The following is a 25035-nucleotide window of genomic DNA, read 5'->3' as shown; positions in this document are numbered from 1 at the left end:
ACCCTCCACTTACAGTTCCTAGGCCTGCCCCCCCCTCCAACACTCATATAATCTACATTCAGAGGTGCCTTTCCCCTTTCCCCTCCTCACACCATTTGATCAACAGTTACCTTGATGCTGCTGGGATGGAGGTCAGTGCCTCCTTGTGCAGCACAGCTGCTTGTGTGCTTGAAAATTTATAGAACCTTTAATAATAATAGTACTAATGACAAAATTGGGGGGGGGGCGTGGGGAGACATTTTATTGACTTGCTTTAATTGCTGTAATTAAAAACGTGTAAAGAATCTCTTTTTAATGACTTGGCCATTAGCGTTAGCACAGCTGCCTGATTAATTTCCCATTAGCTGCCTGATTTGCCACCAACCTTTGGGGGGGGGGGCTGCTTTGGGGAAGGTGGGGGGGGGAGAAGGTGATGATGGAGTGAATTAGGGGTGTTCAGATCTCTTAGGTGTGATCTGTAGGGCTTGGGGTAATAACATAGGCCTTTTATTGGTTAAATGCTGAGGTAAACTGCACACCTGGCCAAGCACCTCACACACCCCATGGAAGTGCTACTTGAAAACGGTGGACAGTGTCTGTCGCATTTGGAATGTGCCACAGCTTCTGGGGGCTGAAACCCCTCAGAGTTTGGGGCAGATGCTTCGTGCTTCTTTCAGGAGTACCTGTTGCACCCCATCTCTGTCTTTGGGTGCTTCCAGGCGGAGGGGTGTGTGGTTTTTCTTTTTAAAAGCACTGTCCGCTCATTGTTCTCCTGGTGTAGGCTACACAACTTTCCACATTTCAACAGGTACACCAACCTCCCCTTCTACTATGTCAATATTTGCTCACTTTTTAGGGGATAAAGAGCTGCCCCTGAGAGCCCTGCTCACCAAGGGGGAAAGCAGACACCCCCTTCCAGTTCTCTTTCATCCACACTATACATTTAAAGGGGCGTGGGTGGTGATGTGGTCTAAATCTCTGAGCCTCTTGGGTTTGTCCTGTCCCAGCTCCTGCCAACCCAGCAGTTCAAAAGCACACCAGTGCAAGTAGATAAATAGGTACCGCTGTGGTGGGAAAGTAAACAGTGTTTCCATGCACTCTGGTTTCCATCACTGTGTCCCATTGCACCAGAAGCAGTTTAGTCATGCTGGACACATGACCCGGAAAGCTGTCTGTGGACAAACACCGGCTCCCTCGGCCTGAAAGCGAGATGAGCACTGCAACCCCAGAGTCACCTTTGACTGGACTTAACTGTCTAGTGGTCCTTTACTTTTACTTTACCTTATTTAAAGAACTACTATGCCATTCTAACCGCCACCCCAAAGAATCCTGGGAACTGTATTTTGTTGACAGTCATTAGGAAACCCTTAACGAACTACAGCTTTCAGGAGTGAGAGCCATGATGTTTAAAGTGGAATAAGAGTGCTTTAAATATATGGCATGGCTGTGACCAGGAGGTTTTCATCCTGTAGATGCAATATGATTTACAAATTCAAAGATAGGAGATGTTCACAGATCTCTCCTTCTCCCCATTTTTGATGGTGATTATTTTCTTTCCCCAATTTTCAGTGGTTATTTTTCTTCCTGGCAGAGAGGCAGAGAGTCGTGAAAGTCAGCGTACTAAATCTTGGGGGGGGGGGTGTCCCCTCCCCACAGCACTCCTTTAGGCTGCAAGCAACAAGGTGCTCCTTCCCTCCCCACCCCTCGCCAAGACGTTCGAGTGGCTGTCTGGATTTTAATTTTCTTTCCCTGCTTCGGCTCGTAGATCTTCATTCCCGAGAATGCTGATGAGGCACCAAGTCCACTTAAGATTATTCCTGATGGAAAGTGCTTCTAACAAGGAGCGTCAGAGGGAGGTTAAGCCCCCATCGTTGGAGATGTTGGCCTCAGGGCTTCCTGCACCTGTAATTTCATCATGAATCTTGTAACCGTGGAGGAAGATCCCTTAAAAAAACGAAAGCTGCAAGAGTCGTGAACGTTTTCGGTTTTTCTTCAAGCGATTCCTGGTTCTCTTAAGTGCGGGGAGATAGCTAAGTGCACAACGGAGAGTAACTGCCACAATACAGAAATTGGTTCTGGCACAGTCTTTGCAGCATTAACTTTGTAGCAGCAATGCGCAGCGGTGAAGGAATACACAATTAGAAAAGGGTGGGTTTTAGTTCTTTAGCTTCTGGATAGTGGAGCCGCTTAATGGGTATCCCTATGTATTTCTTTTTTCTTAATTAAAAAACAACAACACACAACCCAACAAACCCAGAAACCTCAAAGTATCTTTGAAGGTGCTTGTGCATTATTTGAAGCCTGACTCCAGGTTGTGAATTTTTAAAAATGGTGGCTCCCGCAGTTGTGGGCAAAGGATACGGAAGAGCAACATCAAAGGAAGAGAAGAGGGAATTAAGGCTCGGAAGAGTGCAATCAGCTATTGTGGTCCAGTGCTGAGACCAATGCCGGGACTTTCTGAGTCTTTCTTTCACCAGCTGAGATGCTCTCTTGCTTCTGATACCTACCCACCCCTCCACGCTTGTAGACGACGCTCCTCCAAAGCATCTCTTTTATTAGGATTAATTAAATGGCATCTCCCTTTCCCAGCCGGTGCTTCTATAGTCTGTGTAGTGACAGCACACGAAACCTTGCAGGCACCTTGTCAACCTTGCCTGAGGCCTGAATTAACACACACACACCGCTCCCGCTGCTCCTTTCCTCTGGTTGGTGGTCACGGCACTTTTCTCTGCTTTCTTCTCCAGCTCTTGGCTCAGCAAGTTATTTCTCTTCTTCTCTGGGCTTTTGAAGTCCTCACAGCATGCACTGATCTGGCATGCAGAATCCGTTGTCAGACCTAGCCTTTTGGTGTCTGGGATCTGCTGCCCGTGCAGCCCGATGCTAACCTGGAAGAACCTAGCAAATCTCAGAAGAGAAACAAATTAGACAGTGAGAAGAATCAAGGCCTGCTTGCCATTTCCAGCTGCTCCAGATGACTTGAGGGCTGAGCATTCATCCAGATTTTGTTTCACAAAGCTTATACGGAGGTCGGATTATACTTGGTCTTTATCATGCAGTTGTTTGCAGCGTGGCTATATGAAAATATGCGTTTGTCCTGCATTCATCCTGATTTGCTTGTGGGATGTTTATACACCTTCCCATTAGTAGTTCATTGATTCCATTTAAGTTTGTGCAGATCAAAGGGCTCCACTGCAAATGCATTTCCCCATCACTTTCCTAACTGTAAAATGTCTGATCCATCCACACAGCAAAACCCCTTCCCAGAGACCCACCCGCCCACCAGCTGAAGCATGAAGCTCTCTAGCTAAGTGCCGCAGGAGGCAGCCAACTGAGCCACAATCTTCAGTCGCCAGCAGAAGATTTGTCATCTACACCCCGGCCTCTTCCACCCCACCTCCCCGCACGTCGGAGAGACCAGGGCTGATTTATATGGCGGCTTGTCCCTGCGTCAGGCAATGGCGCTGTAATTGTTATAAACGTTGTTTGCTTTCCCTGCCTTCCAGAGGGTGCTGCCGAGAAGAACTGCTTGCTTTTGTTATAAGCCATCTTAGGGATTTAACACTTCAGGCAAACAGCCTCCTCCTCTTCCTTGGGGTGAGATTCACATGCAGTCCCCTTAATGTTCCTCCATGCTTATTTGCCACTTCTACTCTCCTGTCTCCTCATGGCTCTGTTAGCATTGGGGGGGGGGGGCACGCATGACCCCCTCCCAACCTGCCTCCCAATCTCCCAATGCCCCTCAGTCCTGCTCTGTTTTCTTCCTGCAGCTCCATTACAAGGGACTGAAGATAAAGCTTTCACAAGTTCCCAGCTCCGCTTGCCATAGGAGATTTGCAAATAGGGATGACAGTGGGGGGAAAAATCGGAAAGGTCCCCCCCTTCTTTTAAAAAAGAAAGCAAATAGACCAACAAAGAAAGAAAAAAGAGACATTTTAAGATCTGTCAGCTTGGAGGAAAGGGGCATCGCTTTGGAGGTTCTGTCATTTGGCACTGCTACAAAAGGTCACTTCATTGTTGTCAGAGGATTAATAAAGTGTGATAAAATTGGAAGGTGACCTCTCATGGACAGGACATGGCTGCCGAATACCCTTTCATTATTGCTGTATCAAAAATTCTGCAGCCGTCTGAGTGGTGTCCTTTACAAAGTCCTCTAATCTTGATCAGAAGAAGGTGAAAGAGGCCCTGGTTTGATGATGTTCTGTCCCTGCGGTTCATCACTCACCCTGTAAAGAGACTGTGCCTTTCTTTTAATTTGCATTCCTCCACCTCCACCTTCCAGCTGTTGATTCCAAATCCACTTTGCACTGCTCAACTGAAGAGCCCTTTAGCACCCAATAATTTCTCACCTAACATTTTGCTCACCAAGAGCAGCCCGGATCTTGCTGCCTGATGACCTTGACTACTTGTCATAAAGATATGCTGCAACTGAAACGTTTCTTTCTCTGTGCGTGTGAAAGAGGAATCACACGTGATAATAAGGCCACAACTAACAAACCTCTGAAAAGAGCATTTCCTGATTGTGACTGGGAAAGGGGTAATTCAGACAAGTTTAGAAAAGTGCTCAGGAGGTGCTCAGAGCGTGAAGGGGAGTCGAAGGGAACATCAGCATTAGAAATGAACTAGCATTCTTCCCATGAATTCTTTCAGACTGTCTTTTAGGTTTTTGGGAAATGATATATAATGAAATGAAGAAAATGTTTAAATGGGCTATTCCCCAAAGACCAGAAGCTTTTCTTATAGGTATAATAGGGACGGATGTTCCAAAGATGATGACCGAATTATTAATGTAAGTGTCAACAGCAGCAGCTAGAATATTATATACACAGAAATGAAAAGAAGAGAAGGTTCCAACGAGGGAGGAATAGCTTTTGAAAGTAATGGGGACTATGCAGAAATGGCAAAGCTGGCAGCGAAATTAAGATATCAAAATGACAAAGTTTTCATAGAAGAATGGAGGCCTTTTGTGGACTATTAAAAAACAATACTACAGTCAAACGAAATTCAGGGCAGGATTTGAGATAAAAGCAGCGAAAGAAAAATGACAAAATACTTGTAATAGAGAAACTTTTTGTAATAGCTAAAGATATAATGCAATAGAAAAGGTCTGAGTCAACTTATGAAACAATGTGTTCGATTTGAAGGTTATTGTGAAAATATTTGAATGAAGGAATATGACATGACTGTCAACCTTGCCAACCTACCATCACCAGGTTTCTTTGGGGCAAAGCCATGACAGTAAAACTGGTATTAAACTGCTATTGGTTTAGAGTGTAGACCTATCCTTGTTCAGGAAGGACACAATCTCAAATAGTTTATCGGTCCTCCAGTCACTTGCCCTATCATCCAATGGGCAAGTCCCTTCATTTGGGGTAGGTAGCACGGGCATGCACTGGGGCATCCTGGCAGAGCAGGGGAGCAGCTCCTACTCAAGGAAATTATTCCCCAGGTTGTTGCTCTTGTTCCTCCAGGTGGCCCTGGAATCTCATGGGGTCTTGGGGCCTCCCCAGCCCTCCAGAGGTGGTGGGAATGGTCAACCTCTCTTGCCATCATCCTTTGCCCTCTTGCTCTGTAGCTCACTTCATGGATTATTTCCCTGTATATATATATATATTTATAAACATTTTGAGCATGACATGCGCCACCACTTACATGCCACCTGCACTTCAGTCTGCCTTTGCAGAAGGGCTCCCATGCGATTGCGCACAATGCAGCGGTAGAAGCCAGCATGCGTACGGTCCAGGGATGTGATCATGTACCTTGAAAAAAAGAGAGAGAAAGGAGGGGGAGATGACTAAACAGATCAATGCAATACACAATCAATGAGGTAGATAGTAAGGGCAACTGTAATCCCATACATCTCCTGATAGGCTAAAGTGAATTACTGTTGTGTACACTGTGGCGACATGGCCTATATCAACACAAACTTTCATTATTTACTTGCTGATTGATTATGTGGTGGCCTTTACACTCCATTTTCGTGGACAAAAAAAGTAAAAGTAAATAAAAGCCAAAAAAATTATTAAATCTGTTGTTGGAATAAAACTAGGAGAGAAGGGTTGAAAAAAGCAACTGGTCTTACATGATGCTGAACTTTTGGAAAACAAGCATTTTTTATTCGGGATTCATTCCCACAGGCACACTCCAGTTTGTTTAGGTATCTGCTTGGACCGGAAGATGTCCCTTCTGTTCTAGCCCTACAATTTTGTGGTTTTAAAAAAATATTTTCAACCTATATGGGAGAGAAACTGACCACATTGTTTTGGATTAAATGAACGTGCAGTGCTCATATTTGGGTGGGGAGGGAAGGAAGCTGAGAATCATTGCTCCCAAGGATGGCTGCCTGACTAAACTAAGCAGGCTAAGCAGAGCTAAAGGTAAAGGTAAAGGGACCCCTGACCATTAGGTACAGTCGCGGACGACTCTGGGGTTGCGGCGCTCATCTCGCTTTACTGGCCGAGGGAGCCAGCATACAGCTTCCGGGTCATGTGGCCAGAATGACTAAGCCGCTTCTGGCGAACTAGAGCAGCGTACGGAAACGCTGCTTACCTTACCGCTGGAGTGGTATCTATTTATCTACTTGCACTTTGATGTGCTTTTAAACTGCTAGGTTGGCAGGAGCTGGGACCGAACAACCGGAGCTCACCCCGTTGTGGGGATTCAAACCGCCAACCTTCCTATTGGCAAGCCCTAGGCTCAGTGGTTTAGACCACAGAGCCACCCGGGTCGCAGAGCAAGAGAGCCATAAATTCAGGTTTGGTATCAGGACCACCAAGAATGGGAGCCGCAAAATTTCCTGTTGGGAATATGGCGCTCCTTTGGTTGCTGCCTTGAACTCTGCATGGTATTGCCGTGTTTCATGGCAAAATACGAGCATGGAATTTGCATGCTGCTGCATCTCTGAATCTGAGAAGCCATATAACCACCTTGGCCAGTTGATTGTGTGGTCACACTCTCTTGCTCTGCAAAGATCAAGTATGTCAGTGCTGGTACATCCTGTGCCCTTATGGTACATCCTTGTGCAAATTAATTGAAACAAAGCATGTTTTCTATCTTACTCGTAATCCTGTACTCAAAACAAACACGAAAAGTCAGTTGATCATTATGGTGTCGGAAGCCTGCAGCAAATAGAAGGAATGATGAGCTTGCCACAATATATTGAGGTTCTACAAAAGAGAGTTATTCCAGAGCTGGAAAAGAGGTATCTTGACAGTACTGGGATATTGCAGCAGGACCTAGCCCCCTGTCACACATTGAAAGTGCTGAAGAAATTCATGACAGAGCAGCAAATACAGGTACTTGATTGGCCAGGGAATTCCCTGGACGTAAATCCCATTGAGAATTTGTGGGCTTTATGCAAAAGTTGCCTCAGTGCTGTAGACTGTACGACTATGGAGAAGCTCACTCAAGGGATCCGAAAATCAACAGTGACTGTTCAAAACGAGTAGACTCCATGCCAAACCGTGTTCAAATGTTGCTTAAAAATAGCGGAGGTCATAGGCAGCATTTGCTTCTATTTTTCCCTTAACGTTTATAAACCGATTGCAAAAACAACAACACTCTAAGCCATTGACAAAAATATAAAACAGAACATTAAAATTCTCAATAAGAAACAATTAAAACATTCAATTGATGCTTAAAACCAACAGTAGCTAAAAAGAGACAAAACACATGTAACTTTCTACAGGTTTGGATAGGTTTGCTTGATTAAACTTGCTTGTTGATTGGTGCAAGATTATGTATTTCTCAGTACGACAGATAGGGTGAAATAAAAATTGGGAAATTATATAAAGGACAAAGCTGACCTATAAAAAAGAACAGTAAGTAATATCCAACATGTGATTTTTCTGAAAGTTGTTGGGCGTCTGAACTCCTGACTTCTTCTTTCAGACTCTGGGCTTCAAATGAACATCACAAAGCGTGAAAATGAAGCAAATCAGAGAAAAGGCCAGAGTTCTTGAGCTTCCACTATTTCAGGTTCAGAGGTATTCGTATTCCTTGGTCCTGCTTAGAATTTTATTTTTTTTAAATGAAAAAGGGAATGTGGGCTACCCCATAGCTTGTGAAAATGAAAGCCTCTGTTATCATCTTTTCTGCCCATTCTCTCTCCATTTCCAGCAATCCCCAATGTGGATATTCTAGAGCTGGAAGAAGTTCAGAAAAGGGCAAAACCAAAATGATCAAGCGAGGAAAGGTAGCAGCATTTGAGACTTTTTTTTTTTCATTTAGAGAAAAGGTGACTAAGAGGTGACATGACAGAAGTATATAACTTCATGCATGGCATGGGAAAGGTGGCTGGAGAAAAGTTTTTCTCCCTCTGCCACAACTCGAGAATTCATGGACATCTGATGATGATGATGATGATGATAGGCTGGGTTTCCCCAGCCACTCTGGGCAGCTCCCAACAGAATATTAAAAACATGATAAAACATCAAACATTAAAAACTTCCTTAAACAGGGTTCCTTTCAGATGTCTTCTAAAAGTCAGATAGTTGTTTATTTCCTTGACATCTGATGGGAAGGCGTTCCACAGGGCGGGCACCACTACCGAGAAGGCCCTCTGCCTGGTTCCTTGCAACCTCAGTTCTCTCAGTCAGGAAACCGCCAGAAGGCCCTCGGAGCTGGACCTCAGTGTCCGGGTTGAACGATGTGGGTGGAGACACTCCTTCGGGTATACAGTCATACCTCATGTTACATTTGCTTCATGTTATGTTCTTTCAGGTTACGTCCCATGGCGACCCAGAAGTACCGGAAAAGGTTACTTCCGGGTTTTGCCACTCGCGCATGCACAGAAGTGCAAAATGACATCATGCACATGCGCAGAAGCGGCGAATCGCAACCCACGTGTGTGCAGATGCGCCGCTGCGGGTTGCACTCTTTTCATGTTGCGAACGGCCTCCGGAACGGATCCCATTCACAACCAGAGGTACCACTGTACTGGACCAAGGCCGTTTAGGGCTTTCAAGGTCAGTACCAGCACTTTGAATTGTGCTTGGAAATGTAATGGGAGCCAATGTAGGTCTTTCAGGACCGGTGTTATGTGGTCTCAATGGCTACTCCCAGTCATCTGATGAAGCTATGAAGCTGAATGTTTGAAGATTTGGTACAGATAAGCTATGGGCACATAAACTATGGAACTTCTTCCCATAGGAGGCAGTGGTGGCCAGCAAACTGGGTGGCTTTAAAGAGGATTAGACCAATTCACGGAGGATAAAGACTACCAATGGCTCCTAGCCATGATGGCAATGCTTTGCCTCCACAGTTGGAAACAGTAATCCTTCTGAATCCCAGTTGCTGGAAACCACAGGCATCTGGACCAGATGAGACATTGGTTTCATCCAACAAGCTCTTCTTATTTTTTTATGTACACAGATTATTTCGTCAGCACTGTGCAGTATAGCATTGCTCCACCCCACCCCACCCCATAAAATACGCATGGAACTTTGCTATGTCTCATCAATGCAGCTGTAACCGCATGTCATGGGGGGGGGAATGGATCTATGTTCAAACAGGTTTGAAGCATCCTTACCACTGGTGGTAACTTCGAGAGACTGTGAAAACTAGGGGGAGTTGCTGAAATATGTGGGTTTTTCTAAGCATGGCAGCTGGCTGGGGATGCTATGGTGAAACGAGTTTGAGGACATGGGAGCGTGAAAGCCTGGGAAATGAAGTAGGAAAAGATCATGGAAAAACCGAAGAGGAACATGTTATGGGGCTAGTAGGAAGAGCTTTCCCTTTAGGCTGCAGAAAACCTGGAAAGAGTGAATTAATCTCAGGCATTCATTTATGTAGTTTCTCTGCAGCAATGAAAGAAACCAGAGGATGGAAACTCAAAGGAAATAAGCGAAGGAATTCAGACTGCTTCCAGCCCCCACATCCTAAAATTTAATCAAGTACTAAAAGTGCCGGAGGCTCCTTTGATACGAGTTTGTTTGTATTTTTCTTTTCGATACGCAGTTTAAATTAAACTTTAATAATGAGAGGTGATCATCTAATGGTTGCCTTGAAGTCTGGAGACACTTCTCCCCCAGTGCAGACACACTGTTTGCCTGCGGCGTGCAGAAAAAATTCATCTCTACCTGTGGATAAAGAGGGCAAGAGACCCCCATTGGACAGAGAGGGGGGGTGAGTGCCTGCCCTCCTGATGTTGGCGCAGTGGCTGCCCATGTAGTAGTTACAAGGCGGAAGGCTTTGAAGTACAGAGGCTGTTTCAAGACAACAAGGTGACATAAGTGCTAAGGCCAATAGGACATGGGAGGAATAGGCAGTCGCTGTGCTTTTCCAGAATACTTGAAATGTCAGAGAAAGCCTCTGAGTCCATTAGAACTAGAGGACAATGGTTCATTTAAAGTCTCTGGCTGCTATCACCCTTACTGTGATACGTCCAGTCCAGGGATATATGGAGATTACTTTACAGAAGAAGCAACTTATCTTCCATGCAAGTTCCCCATTCTAGCAGCCCTGGGCCCACCATATGCATAAACACAAGAGTCCTTCACAATTCTTCATCCACTGTCCTGATTGGTATGTCAAAGAACAGGGCTCCTGGAGAGGAGATTGCAGCCCCGCTTGCTTCTCCACCATTGTTCTGCTGCACTGAGCCAAGCCTGGATTACTGCAACAAGCTCTTTGTGGGGCTACCCTTGGTGCAAAACATGCTGGCTAGACTGTTGATAGGAGTCAGATTATTGCTACCACTCTGGTGTTCAAAAGCTTCCATTGGCTGCCCATATGCTACCAGGCCTGGTTAAAGGTTCTTGTACAGTGGTACCTCGGGTTACATACGCTTCAGGTTACAGACTCCGCTAACCCAGAAATAGTGCTTCAGGTTAAGAACTTTGCTTCAGGATGAGAACAGAAATTGCGCTTCGGTGGCACGGAGGCAGCGGGAGGCCCCATTAGCTAAAGTGGTACCTCAGGTTAAGACCAGTTTCAGGTTAAGAACGGACCTCCGGAACAAATTAAGTACTTGACTCGAGGTACCACTGTATTAATTTACAAGATATTTAACAACTTGGGTCCAGGATAACTCAGGCAATGCCTGAGTCATTATATCCCATGACTCAAATGCAGAACTCTCATCCACCAGCGGCAGTGTGTTCAATATTGTGGACTCAGTTTTATGGAATCCCTTCCAGTTAAGGGCAGACAGCCCCCCTCTCTCTGCTGAAATTCTGGAGCAGGCTCTCTCTCCCCCCTTCCTATTCCACCAGGCATTTAACTGAATTCTGATTTAATTGTTTTAACTGATTTTTAGCTTTGTTGTATTGAGTTACCTGTACACCCCTTAGAGACAAAATTTAAGTAAGCATTATACAAATTGGTGAGACAAATAAGTAAATAATAAAATGCCCCAATGAACGTTAAGATCCTCATCCTAGCAGGCTGCTGCGAATTAATCACCAGTCTGCATGCTGACACAGGCTCCTGAGAACCCTTGAGCGTTGCCTGGCTTCTTCTTGGTTTTTTCATTTCTTTCAATAGTGATGTGCCCTTCGATTTTCACATCCTCTTTCATTCCTATATTAATGTGGTCCTGGAAAAAAAAACAAAAAACCCACACCTACACCAAAAGTGTTCAACACTGCAAAATGCTGTGCTGAGGGGGAAGATTTGCAAAGGATGGCATTGGGGGTGCAAACACAGGCCTGGTTTAATCCGCTGATGAGTCTTTTGGCCTCAGTTGGCCTGCATAGCAGTTCTTAGGCAGCAACCCCCCCCCCACTTGCACAGGAGTAAAATCCATTTTATACAGCGGGGCTTACTTCTAAGTAAGCACGCAGTGGATTGCTCCGTCAGTCTTAATCCCCTCTCCAATGGCTCACCAACCTTTCAGCAGTAACTGCCTCTATCTCTGCTGTTTCAGGACTTGACTTAGCTTATCACACAAGAGCTCTGACCATAATCCTCAACTCATTCTTCAATCCACCTTTCTCTCCTTTTGACAGGCTAGCTCCAAAGTTCTTAATTCTGCCAGCCTATTGGAGGGAGTTGTTAATTCCTAGCGGTGGTGCTCCAAACCCACGTTCCGTGCAAGGGAAGGCTACAAATTCCAGCACAGCTGTCCAAAGACTCCATGTGATGTTTGGACAAAACTCCATGCCAAAGCTCTGGGATGTTGGCAGGGTAAACAAGGACCTGAGGGCTATCTGGGCTTGACAGGGCTGTTTGCCAGCTCCTGTCCTCTCTCTCTCTCTGCCTCTTGGCTTCTTATAGCTATGAAGTCCTTTGCCAACTGGCTGGAATGCCAACCTGCATTTTATCCAAGGGCAAGTACCACGTGCAACTTTCAGCATCCTGCGTATAATGCGGACAGACCCATTAGGCCACGAAGACAGCAGTGCTTGTGGTCATCACAAACGCCTCATATTTACCCTCTCCTGCATTAAAGGCCTGACAGGTGAAATGGGAATTGCGTTTGCTCCAGTTCAACACACTGGTCTATTCAACCCTGTACTGGGACTCAAGTGTTCGGCTATACCACTGCAAAGGTGAATATCTCAATTGAGGCTGTAGGTGGCAGCATAGGATGCCCTACTTGGAAACCACCAATCAGGTTAAATGAGGTTGATGTCCATAGGAGTTTTCATAGGGAGTTTGCATTACCCAACCTCTTTTCTCAAGGCCTTGATGTTGGTGCCTTATTGGAGGAGTGAAAGGGCACTGGATGAGCTTGAGGAAGGCATGCCATAGACTATCAGCAATCCTTCCTTTTACACCAACAGGGGACATTGTGGAATTCATCTGTGATTAGCAGAAATGAGCTGGGATATAAATTGGCAGGGACCATCACTTTGGGTCACCTTTGGGCACTATGTCAACAGGCAGATTCCCCAAAAGGTGTTAGTGAGGCTTAGAAACGGGACTGAGCTTGATGGCTTTTAATGAGGAGAAATCCAACCTCTATGAAAAGTGGGGGTTTCTCTCTCCAAATGTTGTTCTAGGGAACTCCTTAGGCTATGAAAAAAAAGGAAAAGAGAAATAATTAAAAATACAGCCTGCAAGCTTGGTTGCTACTGCTCCCTCTCAGTGCGTGCTCCCTCTTGTCTCTCATATCTCTTGGCTCAAGCACAAATAAAGTGGAAGAAAAGGAAGGATTGAAATGAACCATAAAAGGCATGGACAGAAGGAATTGAGGTGTGCATATTGCATTAGGGTCCTTTGGTACTGCTGTGACATTTTAATATATGGGGTCTTCCTTCCAACAAAAGGTGAAGGTTTTGTAAACTGTTGCCAAGAGGTAGAAACGTTTTGATAAGTAAAAAAAAATAGTTAAATAGATAAATAAAATGAACAAGTCTCCATGGCATCATTGGATAAAGACAAATGTGGATTTCAATGGCAGGCAGAATTGACCCTTTGCTCACTGGCTGTACAGACTGCATTACGAAAATGTATACCAGCCCTTGGGTCTTTCTCCTCTTCTTGCGCATCAGGTGAATTGCCTGCCTTTTTAAACATTTTACTTTACTTAATGACATATAGACATTAATACCCTTTTTATTTTTTAAAAAAGGAAATGTTCTAAAAGCAGACACTCCTCAAATCCTGGAGTATTTATTACTACTTTTTAAACGTTTTAAGATGACTCAGAAGGCACAAATGATGCCACAGGTGTTGGCCAATTGGCATCCTATTCGATGTGAACCAATCTGAAAGCCTGCAATAGTTCCGTGTTGTCCCCCCCCCCCGCTCTCTTTGGGAGAGAAAGTACATTTGTCTACACATCAATGGAGGCACTCTCAGACTTCCTCTGCCATTCCTAAAAATGTTCTGTCTGTCTTCATCCAAAGTAGCCTCCATAAGAGAGAAAATCACTATTATACAGTGCCCCCATGTGTGCTTCCTGCTGCCTGCCCTGCAGTGGTTCCTATGCTTTAGTCCTGTTGTAGGCTTTAACTACATGAGCTGGGAATAATAATAATAATAATAACAACAACAACAACAACAATAATAAATTTATACCCTGCCCATCTGGCTGGGTTTCCCCAGCCACTCTGGGCAGCTCCGAATCGAATATTAAAAACACAATACAGCATTAAACATTAAAAACTTCCCTAAACATGGTCCCCTTCTGCGCCCAAAGGAGTCTACAAGGACATCTTACACAGGAGGGCTCTAGATCTGAGAGAGCACTGGGAAAAGTCCCTCTGGTGCAATCCTTCCTCCATTGGTGGGTCCCCTCCAACATCACCTTCATCCTTTTCCAGGGTTGCCATCTTAACCCACAATACCCAAGTGCGACACATCATCAGGGGCATTGTAGGAAATTTAAATGGTGGGCGTCGCCAGCGTTCTGGGGCCTACAAATGCTGAGTGCTGACGCCTGCCCTGCTCTTAACTGCTTCAATCACCTAGTCTACCTTTTAAGGTTAAGCAATTGAAGCTGTCGTTTTCACAAGATATATATAGAGAAAACATTTTTACATGCTGGGTACAACTGCTGGAACTCAGCCATTCAGAAAGACACATTAAACACTCCTGAATCCAAGCCAGCAGGCAATCTAGACAAAGAAGACCACACAGCACTTGCAGATAGTGGCTGGTTTCTCTCTCCCCTTTTTCTTTGCTGCATTCAATGACATTCATCTATCTTATCGTCAAGTACTGTGCCTTTGTTTTCCTTCCTTGAATCTAAGAAAGAGTGTTAGCTCAGTCATTAAAACACTTGATCTGAAGTCACCTGTGTTGTTGCTGCATGCTGGGAGGGAGAGGGGGAAAGGCAGCGGCAGGTGAGTGTGGTTCAGAGGCACTGGCAGGAGGCACCGGATAGGCTCCGCTGGTGCTTTTGCACCACAGCAACCTCCCCCATCCCCTTTTCTGTCCTGGTATTCAGAAGTGGCACAGTGTCAGGGACTGGCAGGACGCTGATAAGGGTGCATCGGGGGAAGATGGGGCTGGTATCTGACTCTCGTGGTTTGTGGGGACCTGTAACAGCCAGAAGGCAGAAACAGGGGAAGCTTCAGAGCTGCAGAACAGAGCAAAAGATTGGTGTGAAGAAGAGGAAGAAGAGGCAGGTCAGGCAAGCGAAGGGCTGGGTGCTTCCCCACCCTCTCCTGCACCACTGTCTCCCAGAACCAGCAGAGAACTGAAGTGAGAAGAGCAGAGGCAGCTTCCAGGTAGGCATAGTCTCTGACTGCATGTGTGCGGCCCGTTGGGGGAAGATACATAGGATGGAGGAGGGCGTGTGGCCCCCTGTCACTGCAACTGCTCCATAGAGCGCAGACCTGGGAATAGCTGCCTATATGCTAGGCTTGTGTGTGTGGGTATTCGGAGCTGTGGAAACTATTGTAAGTGTCAGCTCTGACAATGAAGAGTTAACTATCAACTGTGTGCATTGGTTTGGCTGGGGAGCACCCTTGACATGCTGGTGACTGGAGATCAGGTGAATCCTGCTGCCCTACCCTGCTGTTTGCTACTGCCACACAGGCATGGTGTAAGCCAGGGCTGTCTCTGGAACAACAGTCCAAGGGACAAGGGACTATGTTGTCGCACTGCAAGGAGCAGGAACTAAAGCATGTCTTGCTAGTCCCAGAGTCATGTTTGTATGCAGGAAAGTGGGCAAATGGTCAAGGAAGGAAGTGGACCACACTAGGAAGTACTAAATCAAGAGAAAGAGTCAAACTATTGGTTCAGTTACACTGTACTGGTTTGTCAACACAATAAGGTAAGGTAAGGTTAAGTAAAGTAAAGGTAAAGGACCCCTGGATGGTTACGTCCAGTCAGAGGCGTCTAAGGGGTGTGGTGCTCATCTCGCTTCAGGCCGAGCCAGCGTTTGTCCAAAGACAACTTTCCAGGTCATGTGGCCAGCATGACTTAACCGCTTCTGGTGCAACAGGACACCGTGATGGAAGGCAGAGCGCATGGAAATGCTATTAAGCTTCCTGCCGCAGTGGTACCTATTTACCTACCTACACTGGTGTGCTTTCAAACTGCTAGGTTGGCAGGAGCTGGGACAGAGCAACGGGAGCTCACTCTGTTGCACGGATTTGAACTGCTGACCATCCGATCAGCAAGCCCAAGAGGCTCAGTGGTTTAGACCACAGTACCACCCACTCCCTTATCAACACCGTATTGTCTATACTGCTTTTTTTTAAAAAAATGATATTTTATTTTTCCACAATCAATGAACACAATCAATGTTCGTATTGTCTATACTGCTAGTTGGTGGTTCTCTAGGGTTTCTCCTGGGACCTTCTGCACATAAGAGGAAAGGGAGAGGAAGTTGTGCTGCGCAGGAGGAAGTGCTTGGACTAACAGGACTTTGTCAGTACAACCAGTTGTAGAATATAATATCTCGTTCAACAAAAACTCAAAGCAACAGCACATAGAATGAAACTACAAGGGCATTTATATTTATAATTCTATAGAAGTATGCTAATGGGTGTCACATTTATAACTAATAGCATTCTGTCTTTCTGTGTAATGCCCAGATGTAACTATCAGCTTGGTTGTTTTTGTTTTTTTTAAAATCTAAGTTACTATTAACTAAGTGAATTCATAACCTTTATTTGACAATAAATCCCCCCTTTTGCTGTATTGAATAAAATTAATCCATTTTACAAAGTATCGTGTCCTTTTTTCTTTCTTTCACTGAATCAAATAAAGTGTGTTAGCTTAGTCATTAAAGCAAAATCCTGTACTTTTAACAGATGGCAAAATCGACAACCTCCACTTCCTTGCAGGATGCATTTTAAAATATGGAAATGCAAGGTCGGATACAGCAGTCAGAAAAAAGTTCTTCCTCAGATTTTTGGCAATGGTTGGAGAAGGAGCAGGGGCAAGCCCCAGGAAATTCAAAGGATGGATTAAAATTGGGAGGGGGGCCTTGCTACCATCAGAGCTCCCCCCCCCCAGTGACTACCAGCCTTCTTTTTTTTGGGGGGGGGGTCCAAAAGCTGCCTGGATTGACATTACATTATGATATAGTGGTTGCTCTGCTGTTAAATGTGTCAGCCACAAGCAGAGATTGTCATTTCCTTCATCAGAGCAGCACCATCTCATCATATAACTGCTCCAGGGGATGTAGGTTGGTGGCAGAAGGGTGGCCGCCAGCTGATGATGACCGAGAACGACAGCAGCAGCAGCAGCAGCAGCAGCAGCAGCAATGGGTTAGGGGTCCCCCAGCCCCAAATTATTCTTCAATCACCACACACACACACACACACACACACACAAAGATTGCCACCCAGAAAAGGACAGCAAAATGTGGGGTGCAGTGAATATTGGCTCAACACTAAATATTGTCTAAGAAGCTGCGGGTGAGGGCTCAGCTACTAAAATTGATAGGATTTGCTTTATATTGGTGACTCTCAAATTTCAAGCTGTGATGACCTACTCTCACCACACTAAGACGACCTATAGCTTGCTCCTTTAAAACAAAGCCTTGGTGCATCTTACAGACTTCTGCTCTCGAAGATCAACCAAGATGGTCCTCTACATGCACAATACCAGCCATGTGACAAGTGTACATTATAAGAGTAGAACGAGAAGCATTCTCAGTGGCTCTTTCACAGCCCCCCATGTGCACTATACATTGAAAGCATCATCATACTACAGTGGTGCCCCGCAAGACGAATGCCTCGCAAGACGGAAAACCCGCTAGACGAAAGGGTTTTCCGTTTTTCGATGCGCTTCGCAGGACAAATTTCCCTATGGGCTTGCTTCGCAAGACGAAAATGTCTTGCGAGTCTTGAGATTTTTTCCCCGCTCCCCACCCCCTTTTTCTAAGACGCTAAACCACTAATAGAAGAAGAAGAAGAAGAAGAGTTTGGATTTGATATCCCGCTTTATTACTACCCGAATGAGTCTCAAAGCGGCTAACGTTCTCCTTTCCCTTCCCCCCCCCACAACAAACACTCTGTGAGGTGAGTGGGGCTGAGAGACTTCAAAGAAGTGTGACTAGCCCAAGGTCACCCAGCAGCTGCATGTGGAGGAGCGAAGACGCGAACCCGGTTCCCCAGATTACGTGACTACCGCTCTTAACCACTACACCACACTGGCTCACAATAATAGCCTTTTAGCAGCTAATCCGCTAATCCGCTAAACCTTTAATAGCCACTAATAGCCGCTAAACCGCTAATAGCGCTAATCCGCTAAGCCGCTAATAGGGTTGCTTCGCAAGACGAAAAAACCGCTAGACGAAGAGACTCACAGAACGAATTAATTTCGTCTTGCGAGGCACCACTGTACTTTGAACTGTCTCCCAACGAAACATGGGGACTGCAGTTTGTTACGGATGCTGTTAGGAGAACCTTATGTATTCCTCAGCTCTACAATGCTCAGTGATTTAACATTTGATTCTTATTCCCAGGGAATTCTGGAAAATGTAGCTCTGCTCTAACCATTTCAGATTTAATAGCTACGTGTGTGTGTTATTCCAGTGGCTGCTTTGAGTTCTTGGGACCTGTGAGAAATGGTGGGTTGATTATCTAAATAAATATCTAGGCTGCACTCAAGACCTACCTGTGAGTACCATCCCAACCTCAAACCTCACTACGTCCTCAACTGTTAGCTCTGTGTTTCCCCCGAATACAAAATGCCAAAAGCTCACAAGGATCCCGCCATCTGCCTCTGAACTGAATCCAAACGTTTAGCATCCACTGGCCAACAGCAAGCACACATGGCAGCATTGGCAGTCTAGAAGCGAGCAAGGAAGCAGGCACCAGAATTTGCAAGGATGGGCCATCTGAGAACTCAAATGGGTTGGCCAACAGGAAGCAGGCTAGCAACTCTCAAGGAAATAGCTCCCTCCTAGTACAAAAGTATGGAGAGTGAAGGAACCATTGGGCTAGAAATGCTTGGTCTATCTTGTCTAGTATTGTCTACTTTGTCTGCCAATGACTCTCCAGGGTCTCAGGCAGGTGTCTCTGCCTATCTGCCTGGAGATACTGGGGATCAAACCTGGGACCTTCTGCATGCAGAGCAGATGCTCTTGAGCTATGGTCCTTCTACCAGAGTCTCAGTTTTGAGATGTGCCACTTCCCCATATACCTGACACTGTGTGCTGTCTCAGATAACCAACGTCAGACTCCTTGTGCCACCTGCTTGAAGGACCGGGGCAAAATATTTCTGGCAGCTGGCTTGACAGAAATGCGAGCAGTGATGAGGCAGACCGCTTGGATTCTAAAGGCAAAGGCATTAAGGGAGCAAAACAGCCCAATGGAAAGCAGTGGCAAAGGTAGTGGGAACATCTACACCCCCCTCCCAGCTGTTGTTTTGCACCCTTTCAGCTGTGAGTCCTTGAGTGTCACTGCTGATATTCAAAATGATCCTCACTTGCTTTAAATAAGATATTTCAATTCCACCAAGCTGTCAGGAGCTGAGGCGGACACTGGGAATAATGGGCAGAGTCTCCTTGTATTGTCCTAGTTAATAAATCAGCCACAACACGAACGCAGACAAAGGCAGGGATAGAATCTTTCTCTCTCTCTCACCCCCTCAAACAGGCACACCAACCATTCAGAGATGCAAACAGTAACACAAATCCTGAAATGCACACCGACCTAGAAACATAATTTTAGACTCTAACAAGGACGAAGAACAGGGTACCATCCCCACATACCTAGGCAAGCTAAGGGTGACAACAGAGGCACCCACTTAACCTCTCCCTTTCCTATTCCAACAGGAATACCACCATCCATCTCCCTTCTATTCCTAAGAGCAAGATGCAAACACAGCTTATTAGTACAGTCATACCTCGGGTTACAGACGCTTCAGGTTGCATTTTTTCGGGTTACAGACCACAGAAACCCAGAAGTACCGGAACAGATTACTTCCGGTTTCGGCAGTCGTGCATGCGCAGAAGCGCTAAATTGCGTTTTGCGCATGAGCGCCGAATCGCAACCCGTGTGTGCGCAGACGTGCAGCTGCGGGTTGCGAACGTGCATCCCACACGGATCATGTTCGCAAACCGAGCGTCCACTGTACAGCAGGAAATGCTGGCGTGAAACAACTCTTAGTCAAAGCAGTCAAGCACAAGGCTTGGGCCACTTCTGCCTATGTGGGCTAGGCCTAACCTTCCCCCTCGGCAACTATCCCACGGAGGTTGGGACAGTGAGACTAAGTGTGGATTCGGAGAGGACATCGAGAGCAGATGACTCTGGTTGCAATGTAGATGTGTAAATCCAGGTCAGAATCAAAGTCTGGGTGTTCAATAAAATATGACGTACTCCCAGCTCCCTGCTTCTAGGTCACAACTGCAGTTTGTCCCGAGGGAAGATTATTTGTAATGGCTCTCTGCCAGTTTCAGGGGCCTGCCCTCCACAGCGAAGAACAACCACTCTCTGCTCACCCAGTCATATACTGGAGGTTTCCCTTCCAACTCCTCATTTTGAAAAGGTCTTAAAGCATCTCACTTGTGCGCTATGAACAGAAATCAAACATTGGATTACAGCCCTGCTATTTTTACAACCCAGGGGTTTTTATAGTATCTGAGTTATTTCTCAGAATTCAGAAAATTACTAGAGATGCCAGCGAAGCTCTCCAAGCTAAGGCTCGGATATGAGCTTTGGGGGATTGTAAAGGCCTTTCTTCGAAAGAAAAGGCAAGGTTTACAAACTTCAAAATTCTTCTCCTGCTCAGATTAAAAATATCAACTGGAGAAGAATTATCAGCCTATCCGGCCAGACTTCACATACTTGTTTAAGTTCTACTTTATTTGCCAGGCACAAAACAGTGGCCATGGGGGTTGGATCCTGATGTAAATGATGCTGTTGGAAGGGGGACTTACCTCATGCACTTCTTAAGCCACACATTGGGATAAGTACATATCTACATTTGAGTTATTACAGATCAGGAATTCTAACATAAAACTTTAAAAAAACACCAAACCCAAAATCACCAGCAGAGCTGCTCCAAGTCTGGGTCAAAAAGTCCCAATTAATACCCCTGTTTTACAGGTGAGGAACACCGAGGCAGAGAAGTAAGTGATTAACCAAAGGTCAACCATCCCAGAGACTTGTATTCTATCATAGTGCGTAAGTTACTATTGCTCAAATTCTGGGAGTTAGAAATCCCGGAAGATCTACTGCAAATAAGCCAAACAGCAACTAGTAGTTCCAGACCCACCCCAAACTATACAATTCATAGCAAAGCGCAGATCACATGTACTGCCAGCGCAGCACAGCTTTATAGGACCACACCTGCTGCCTCCTGATCCGGCATCCTTTCTAGGCACTCACAATTGTATGTAAACAGTGGACCGCATGTTTGTGCCACCCAGCAATCCTTATTTCAAATCATGCAAAGGATCCCCCCCCCCCCAGAATCTATGCTTCTGTTCACCCCATGCCTGAGCGGCAGCCAACAAAGCATGGTGCTTTCCACTGCGCACAGACTCCCACCCTCGTCTCCCCATCGAGCTCTGTTTTGTGAGTGAACATTGTCCATATGGGATTGATCAGCCATTCAGAAACTTCCTCCGCCGTCAGCCAGAAAGCAATGATCACTGGGGCACAGAAACCATTCCAGGCAGGCTGATAGAGCCTGCCTCCGCCAGCCCTTGAGCGCCGAGATACAGTGTGTGAATTTGGCTTAGGTCACAGCTCTCCAAGATGTTACTTCTTTGGGTTGCTGATGCAGAAATTCTTCTGCCCTGATCATGCAAGCACGAGACTGCATGCATGGAATGCACTTCAAGGTTGGGGTGCTGATGTAGCGATTGTAGAGCTTGGGTCTGCTAAACTAAGGGTGGGAAGAATTGACGCATGTAGGATTTACCATCAAATTACTACTACTACTATTATTCTTACCCTGAGATCCACCAACCAGAGCCAAACGCAAATGCTATACATGTAGAAGAAAAGATCTCAGGAATTTGTGCAGGGTACCAGAACTGAACTGAGTTCACAGTCGTTTCACACAGAAACTCCTCATCTCTACCCCGCCCCCCCCAAAAAAAACTTCCTTCTTTTCGGCAGTATGCATTTTTTTTTTAAGGTTGTCATTTTGTTGCTGACGTTGTTAAACAATTGGGAGTCAGAATTACTAACTGATCTAGTAAACAGTCGGTGGTGGGTTCACCTGCTTTCCCATTGCTCAGTGGCGTAGTATGAAGGGTGGGGGGCCACAGGGGCGCTTGCCCCAAGCGCAAAATGATTAGGGGCGCAAAATTTCAATACCTGGTGCTGCCTCAATTCAGCCGCGCACTTCCGTCACTGGGCTCCTCTGAAAACAGATTCTCCATGCCAACCAGGAAGTGATCTCTCCAGACAATGGAATGGCTCTTCTTTTCTTATCTCTGTGGCTGGGTGATGCAGACACCATTGGGCAACTGAATGTGTACTGTCCAGCCCTGGGCACTGGCAACCCATGCTACGTCACTGCCATTGCCTATGTTGCGGCTACTTCCTGAGAGGTAGAGCAAGAGGCACAAGATGGTGGTGTTGTGAGTTGAGATGCAAACCCCCCTGGTGGAAGCAGTGGATTGGTTCTGCTGGTGTGTTCACACCACACTTAACCTTGCTACCACCTCCTTCTCTACCTCCTGGTAAGCAGCAGAAATGTGGGTGACAGGAGGACAGCTGAGCACCCCTACCCTGCACTGCAAATCACTAGTGTGCTGATGTAAGCCATGCAATTGGTTGATCAGAACTTATGTGCATCACCTTTGTTCTCCAGACTGAGTCATTTCCCCTTCTGTGTGCCGATGACTAATATCTGTGATACGTACAGCTTGAAGGTAAAGACCTTTCCACATAAAGAGGCAAGTAAGTGCGCTTAATGTGGAATTCTAGTACCTTTCATCTGCAAAACACTCCACTCTCTGTAGCCTGTGCAAGCTTTGTGACACCCTAGCAGGCATCACAAAAAACAGGTGAACTTACTCATATGTATATGTAAGCAGCATCCTTGTGACTGAGGTGCCGTTACTGAACAAACAGGCCTTTGCTTACGTTTTTGCAGAAATTCATGGTTTTGCCTGGCTTAGAATGAATTTGCAAAGCTTGAAAAAATCAGATGGGTTGCAAATCGAATGCAATTTGTACTTTTACCTCAGAGTGCAAGATAAGCTTCTATATACCCATAGTCAGCGTTCAGGCTGACCAGATTCCTTTACAGGTACATGCAGTGGTGACTGGTTTGTTAGGGCTAATTGTTGCCACCCCAGAAATCTCAGTCTTGGGCAGAAGAATTCCTGCATTGTAGGGGGTTGAAGTAGATGGCCTTTGTGGTCACTTCCAACTCTACTGGTCTGTGATTCTAACAGCATATGGTCAGGAGAGCATCTAATTTGAAAGGATCCCAAGCACAGGCACAGTACCTTGGAGGGATCTTGCGCTTGCCAGAAGCAAAGTGGGACCTGTATGAGGCACCATTAATTGAAGTGAGGGACCCCTGAAGCAGTTCATGACACCTCAGTGAGCCAGGCATCTAAAAAAATGCTGCAGGTAAGTGTCTGCTAAAAGTAAAAGCATCTGTAACCTGATCCTATAAAAGACATCACCCAGGTGAGGTGATGGGAGAAGAGAAGCAAACACCAGAGTTGGGAGAGGGCAGAAGGAGAGCTGTGTTGTGGCTGACAGGTGAAATGTGCAATCAGACAGAATACTATAACCTGGAAAGCAAATCCCTTTCCGTTGTCTCCACCCCCCCCCCCAAATCACCTTTAAAAGTGCCCGGCACAAAAGTCTATTTGTTTGCAATTTGGCAGGTTTCTTAAGCGCAGTAACCTTTCTCAAGTTTCCAATTTTCAGACCGATTGCCAACAAAACACTAAGGAAGATTAAGCGATTCCTTTTTTTACTCACCTCAAAACTGCAAAGGCCGCCCTAGCATGAAAACAACTGCATCTCACCTTCCCAAACTTGGCAGGACTCATGTCCTCAGAAGAGGTAAGTTTGCATGAACATGTCATCCAATTCTTAAATAATAATAATAATAATAATAATAATAATAATAATAATAATCCTTCTCCATTTCACTCCCTCCTTGCTTCACCACAGCATTTCTCCTCCCCATTTCACAACACCTTAGAGCTTACCCACACTTAACTTTTGACCCAACCTCTCCAGGAACAGGTCTGTGCTTAAAAGCTCCCACCCTTTCCCCATGAAAACCTGCTCCTTATTGCTCAGTCACAGCAAATGTCAATATGGGTTTTCCACAAATTGCTGTTTGCTCCGGTTGAGGTTTAAAGAGCGGGTTTTTGCGAGAAAAGCTCTGGGGCAAAAAAAAGAAAAAAGAGTTTGAACACAGAGCTTTAAAGCATGGACCTTGCCTGGAAAAAGCAGAGGAAATTTAAGTGTAGACAAGCTCTTCTTTCCCTTACCTCTATCAAACCACTAGCCCACAGAGTCCCACTCAAATACCGCACTTTACAAGAAATACCCAGCTTTACAAGAGAGCATCTTAACTCTCCAGCAAGTAAGGCATAGTGAAAAGTTGCTAGAGAGCTAGATCGGCCACATGGAAAGAGGTGTGGGTTTTTTTGGGGTGGGGTAAGGAAAGGCTGGTGAGATGAGAGCTCTCTTACTTACTTTCCATCCAAAGACATTTTTTCAGTTAGTCAAAAACACTCAGAGGACTGGAGAGGGGGTGGCCTGAGCCCCAACAGAGAGGGCTGAATTTGGTCCCTGAGCCTGGTACAGTGGTGCCCCGCAAGACGAATGCCTCGCAAGACGGAAAACCCGCTAGACGAAAGGGTTTTCTGTTTTGGAGGTGCTTTGCAGAACGAATTTCCTATGGGCTTGCTTCGCAAGACGAAAATGTCTTGCGATTCCTGGGGGTTTTTTTCCGCTCCCCACCCCCTTTTTCTAAGGCACTAAGCTGCTAATAGCCTTTTAGCAGCTAATCCGCTAATCCCTTAAGCCTTTAATAGCCGCTAGGGACGCGGGTGGCGCTGTGGGTTAAAGCCTCAGTGCCTAGGACTTGCGGATCGCATGGTCGGTGGTTCGAATCCCCGCGGCGGGGTGCACTCCCGTCGTTCGGTCCCAGCGCCTGCCAACCTAGCAGTTCGAAAGCATCTCCGGGTGCAAGTAGATAAATAGGGACCGCTTACCAGTGGGAAGGTAAACGGCGTTCCGTGTGCTGCGCTGGCTCGCCAGATGTAGCTTGTCA

The 25035-nt window shown here is 45.9% G+C and overlaps 1 protein-coding gene across 12 annotated transcripts in view; it reads right to left on the bottom strand.

The window, feature by feature from the left end:
• Positions 1–25035, bottom strand: part of SDK2 (sidekick cell adhesion molecule 2) — a 334128-nt gene that overhangs the window by 89660 nt on the left and 219433 nt on the right. For all 12 annotated transcript variants that reach the window (XM_083427167.1, XM_083427172.1, XM_083427174.1 and 9 more), the window contains exon 3: positions 5629–5735. In XM_083427167.1, the coding sequence (XP_083283293.1) occupies positions 5629–5735 (107 nt within the window). The remainder of the gene's footprint in view (positions 1–5628; positions 5736–25035) is intronic.

Source organism: Podarcis tiliguerta, assembly GCF_965153285.1.
Source record: "Podarcis tiliguerta genome assembly, chromosome: 2".
In the NCBI taxonomy this organism is placed as follows: domain Eukaryota; kingdom Metazoa; phylum Chordata; class Lepidosauria; order Squamata; family Lacertidae; genus Podarcis; species Podarcis tiliguerta.
This window is presented reverse-complemented; position numbering and strand designations above follow the sequence as displayed.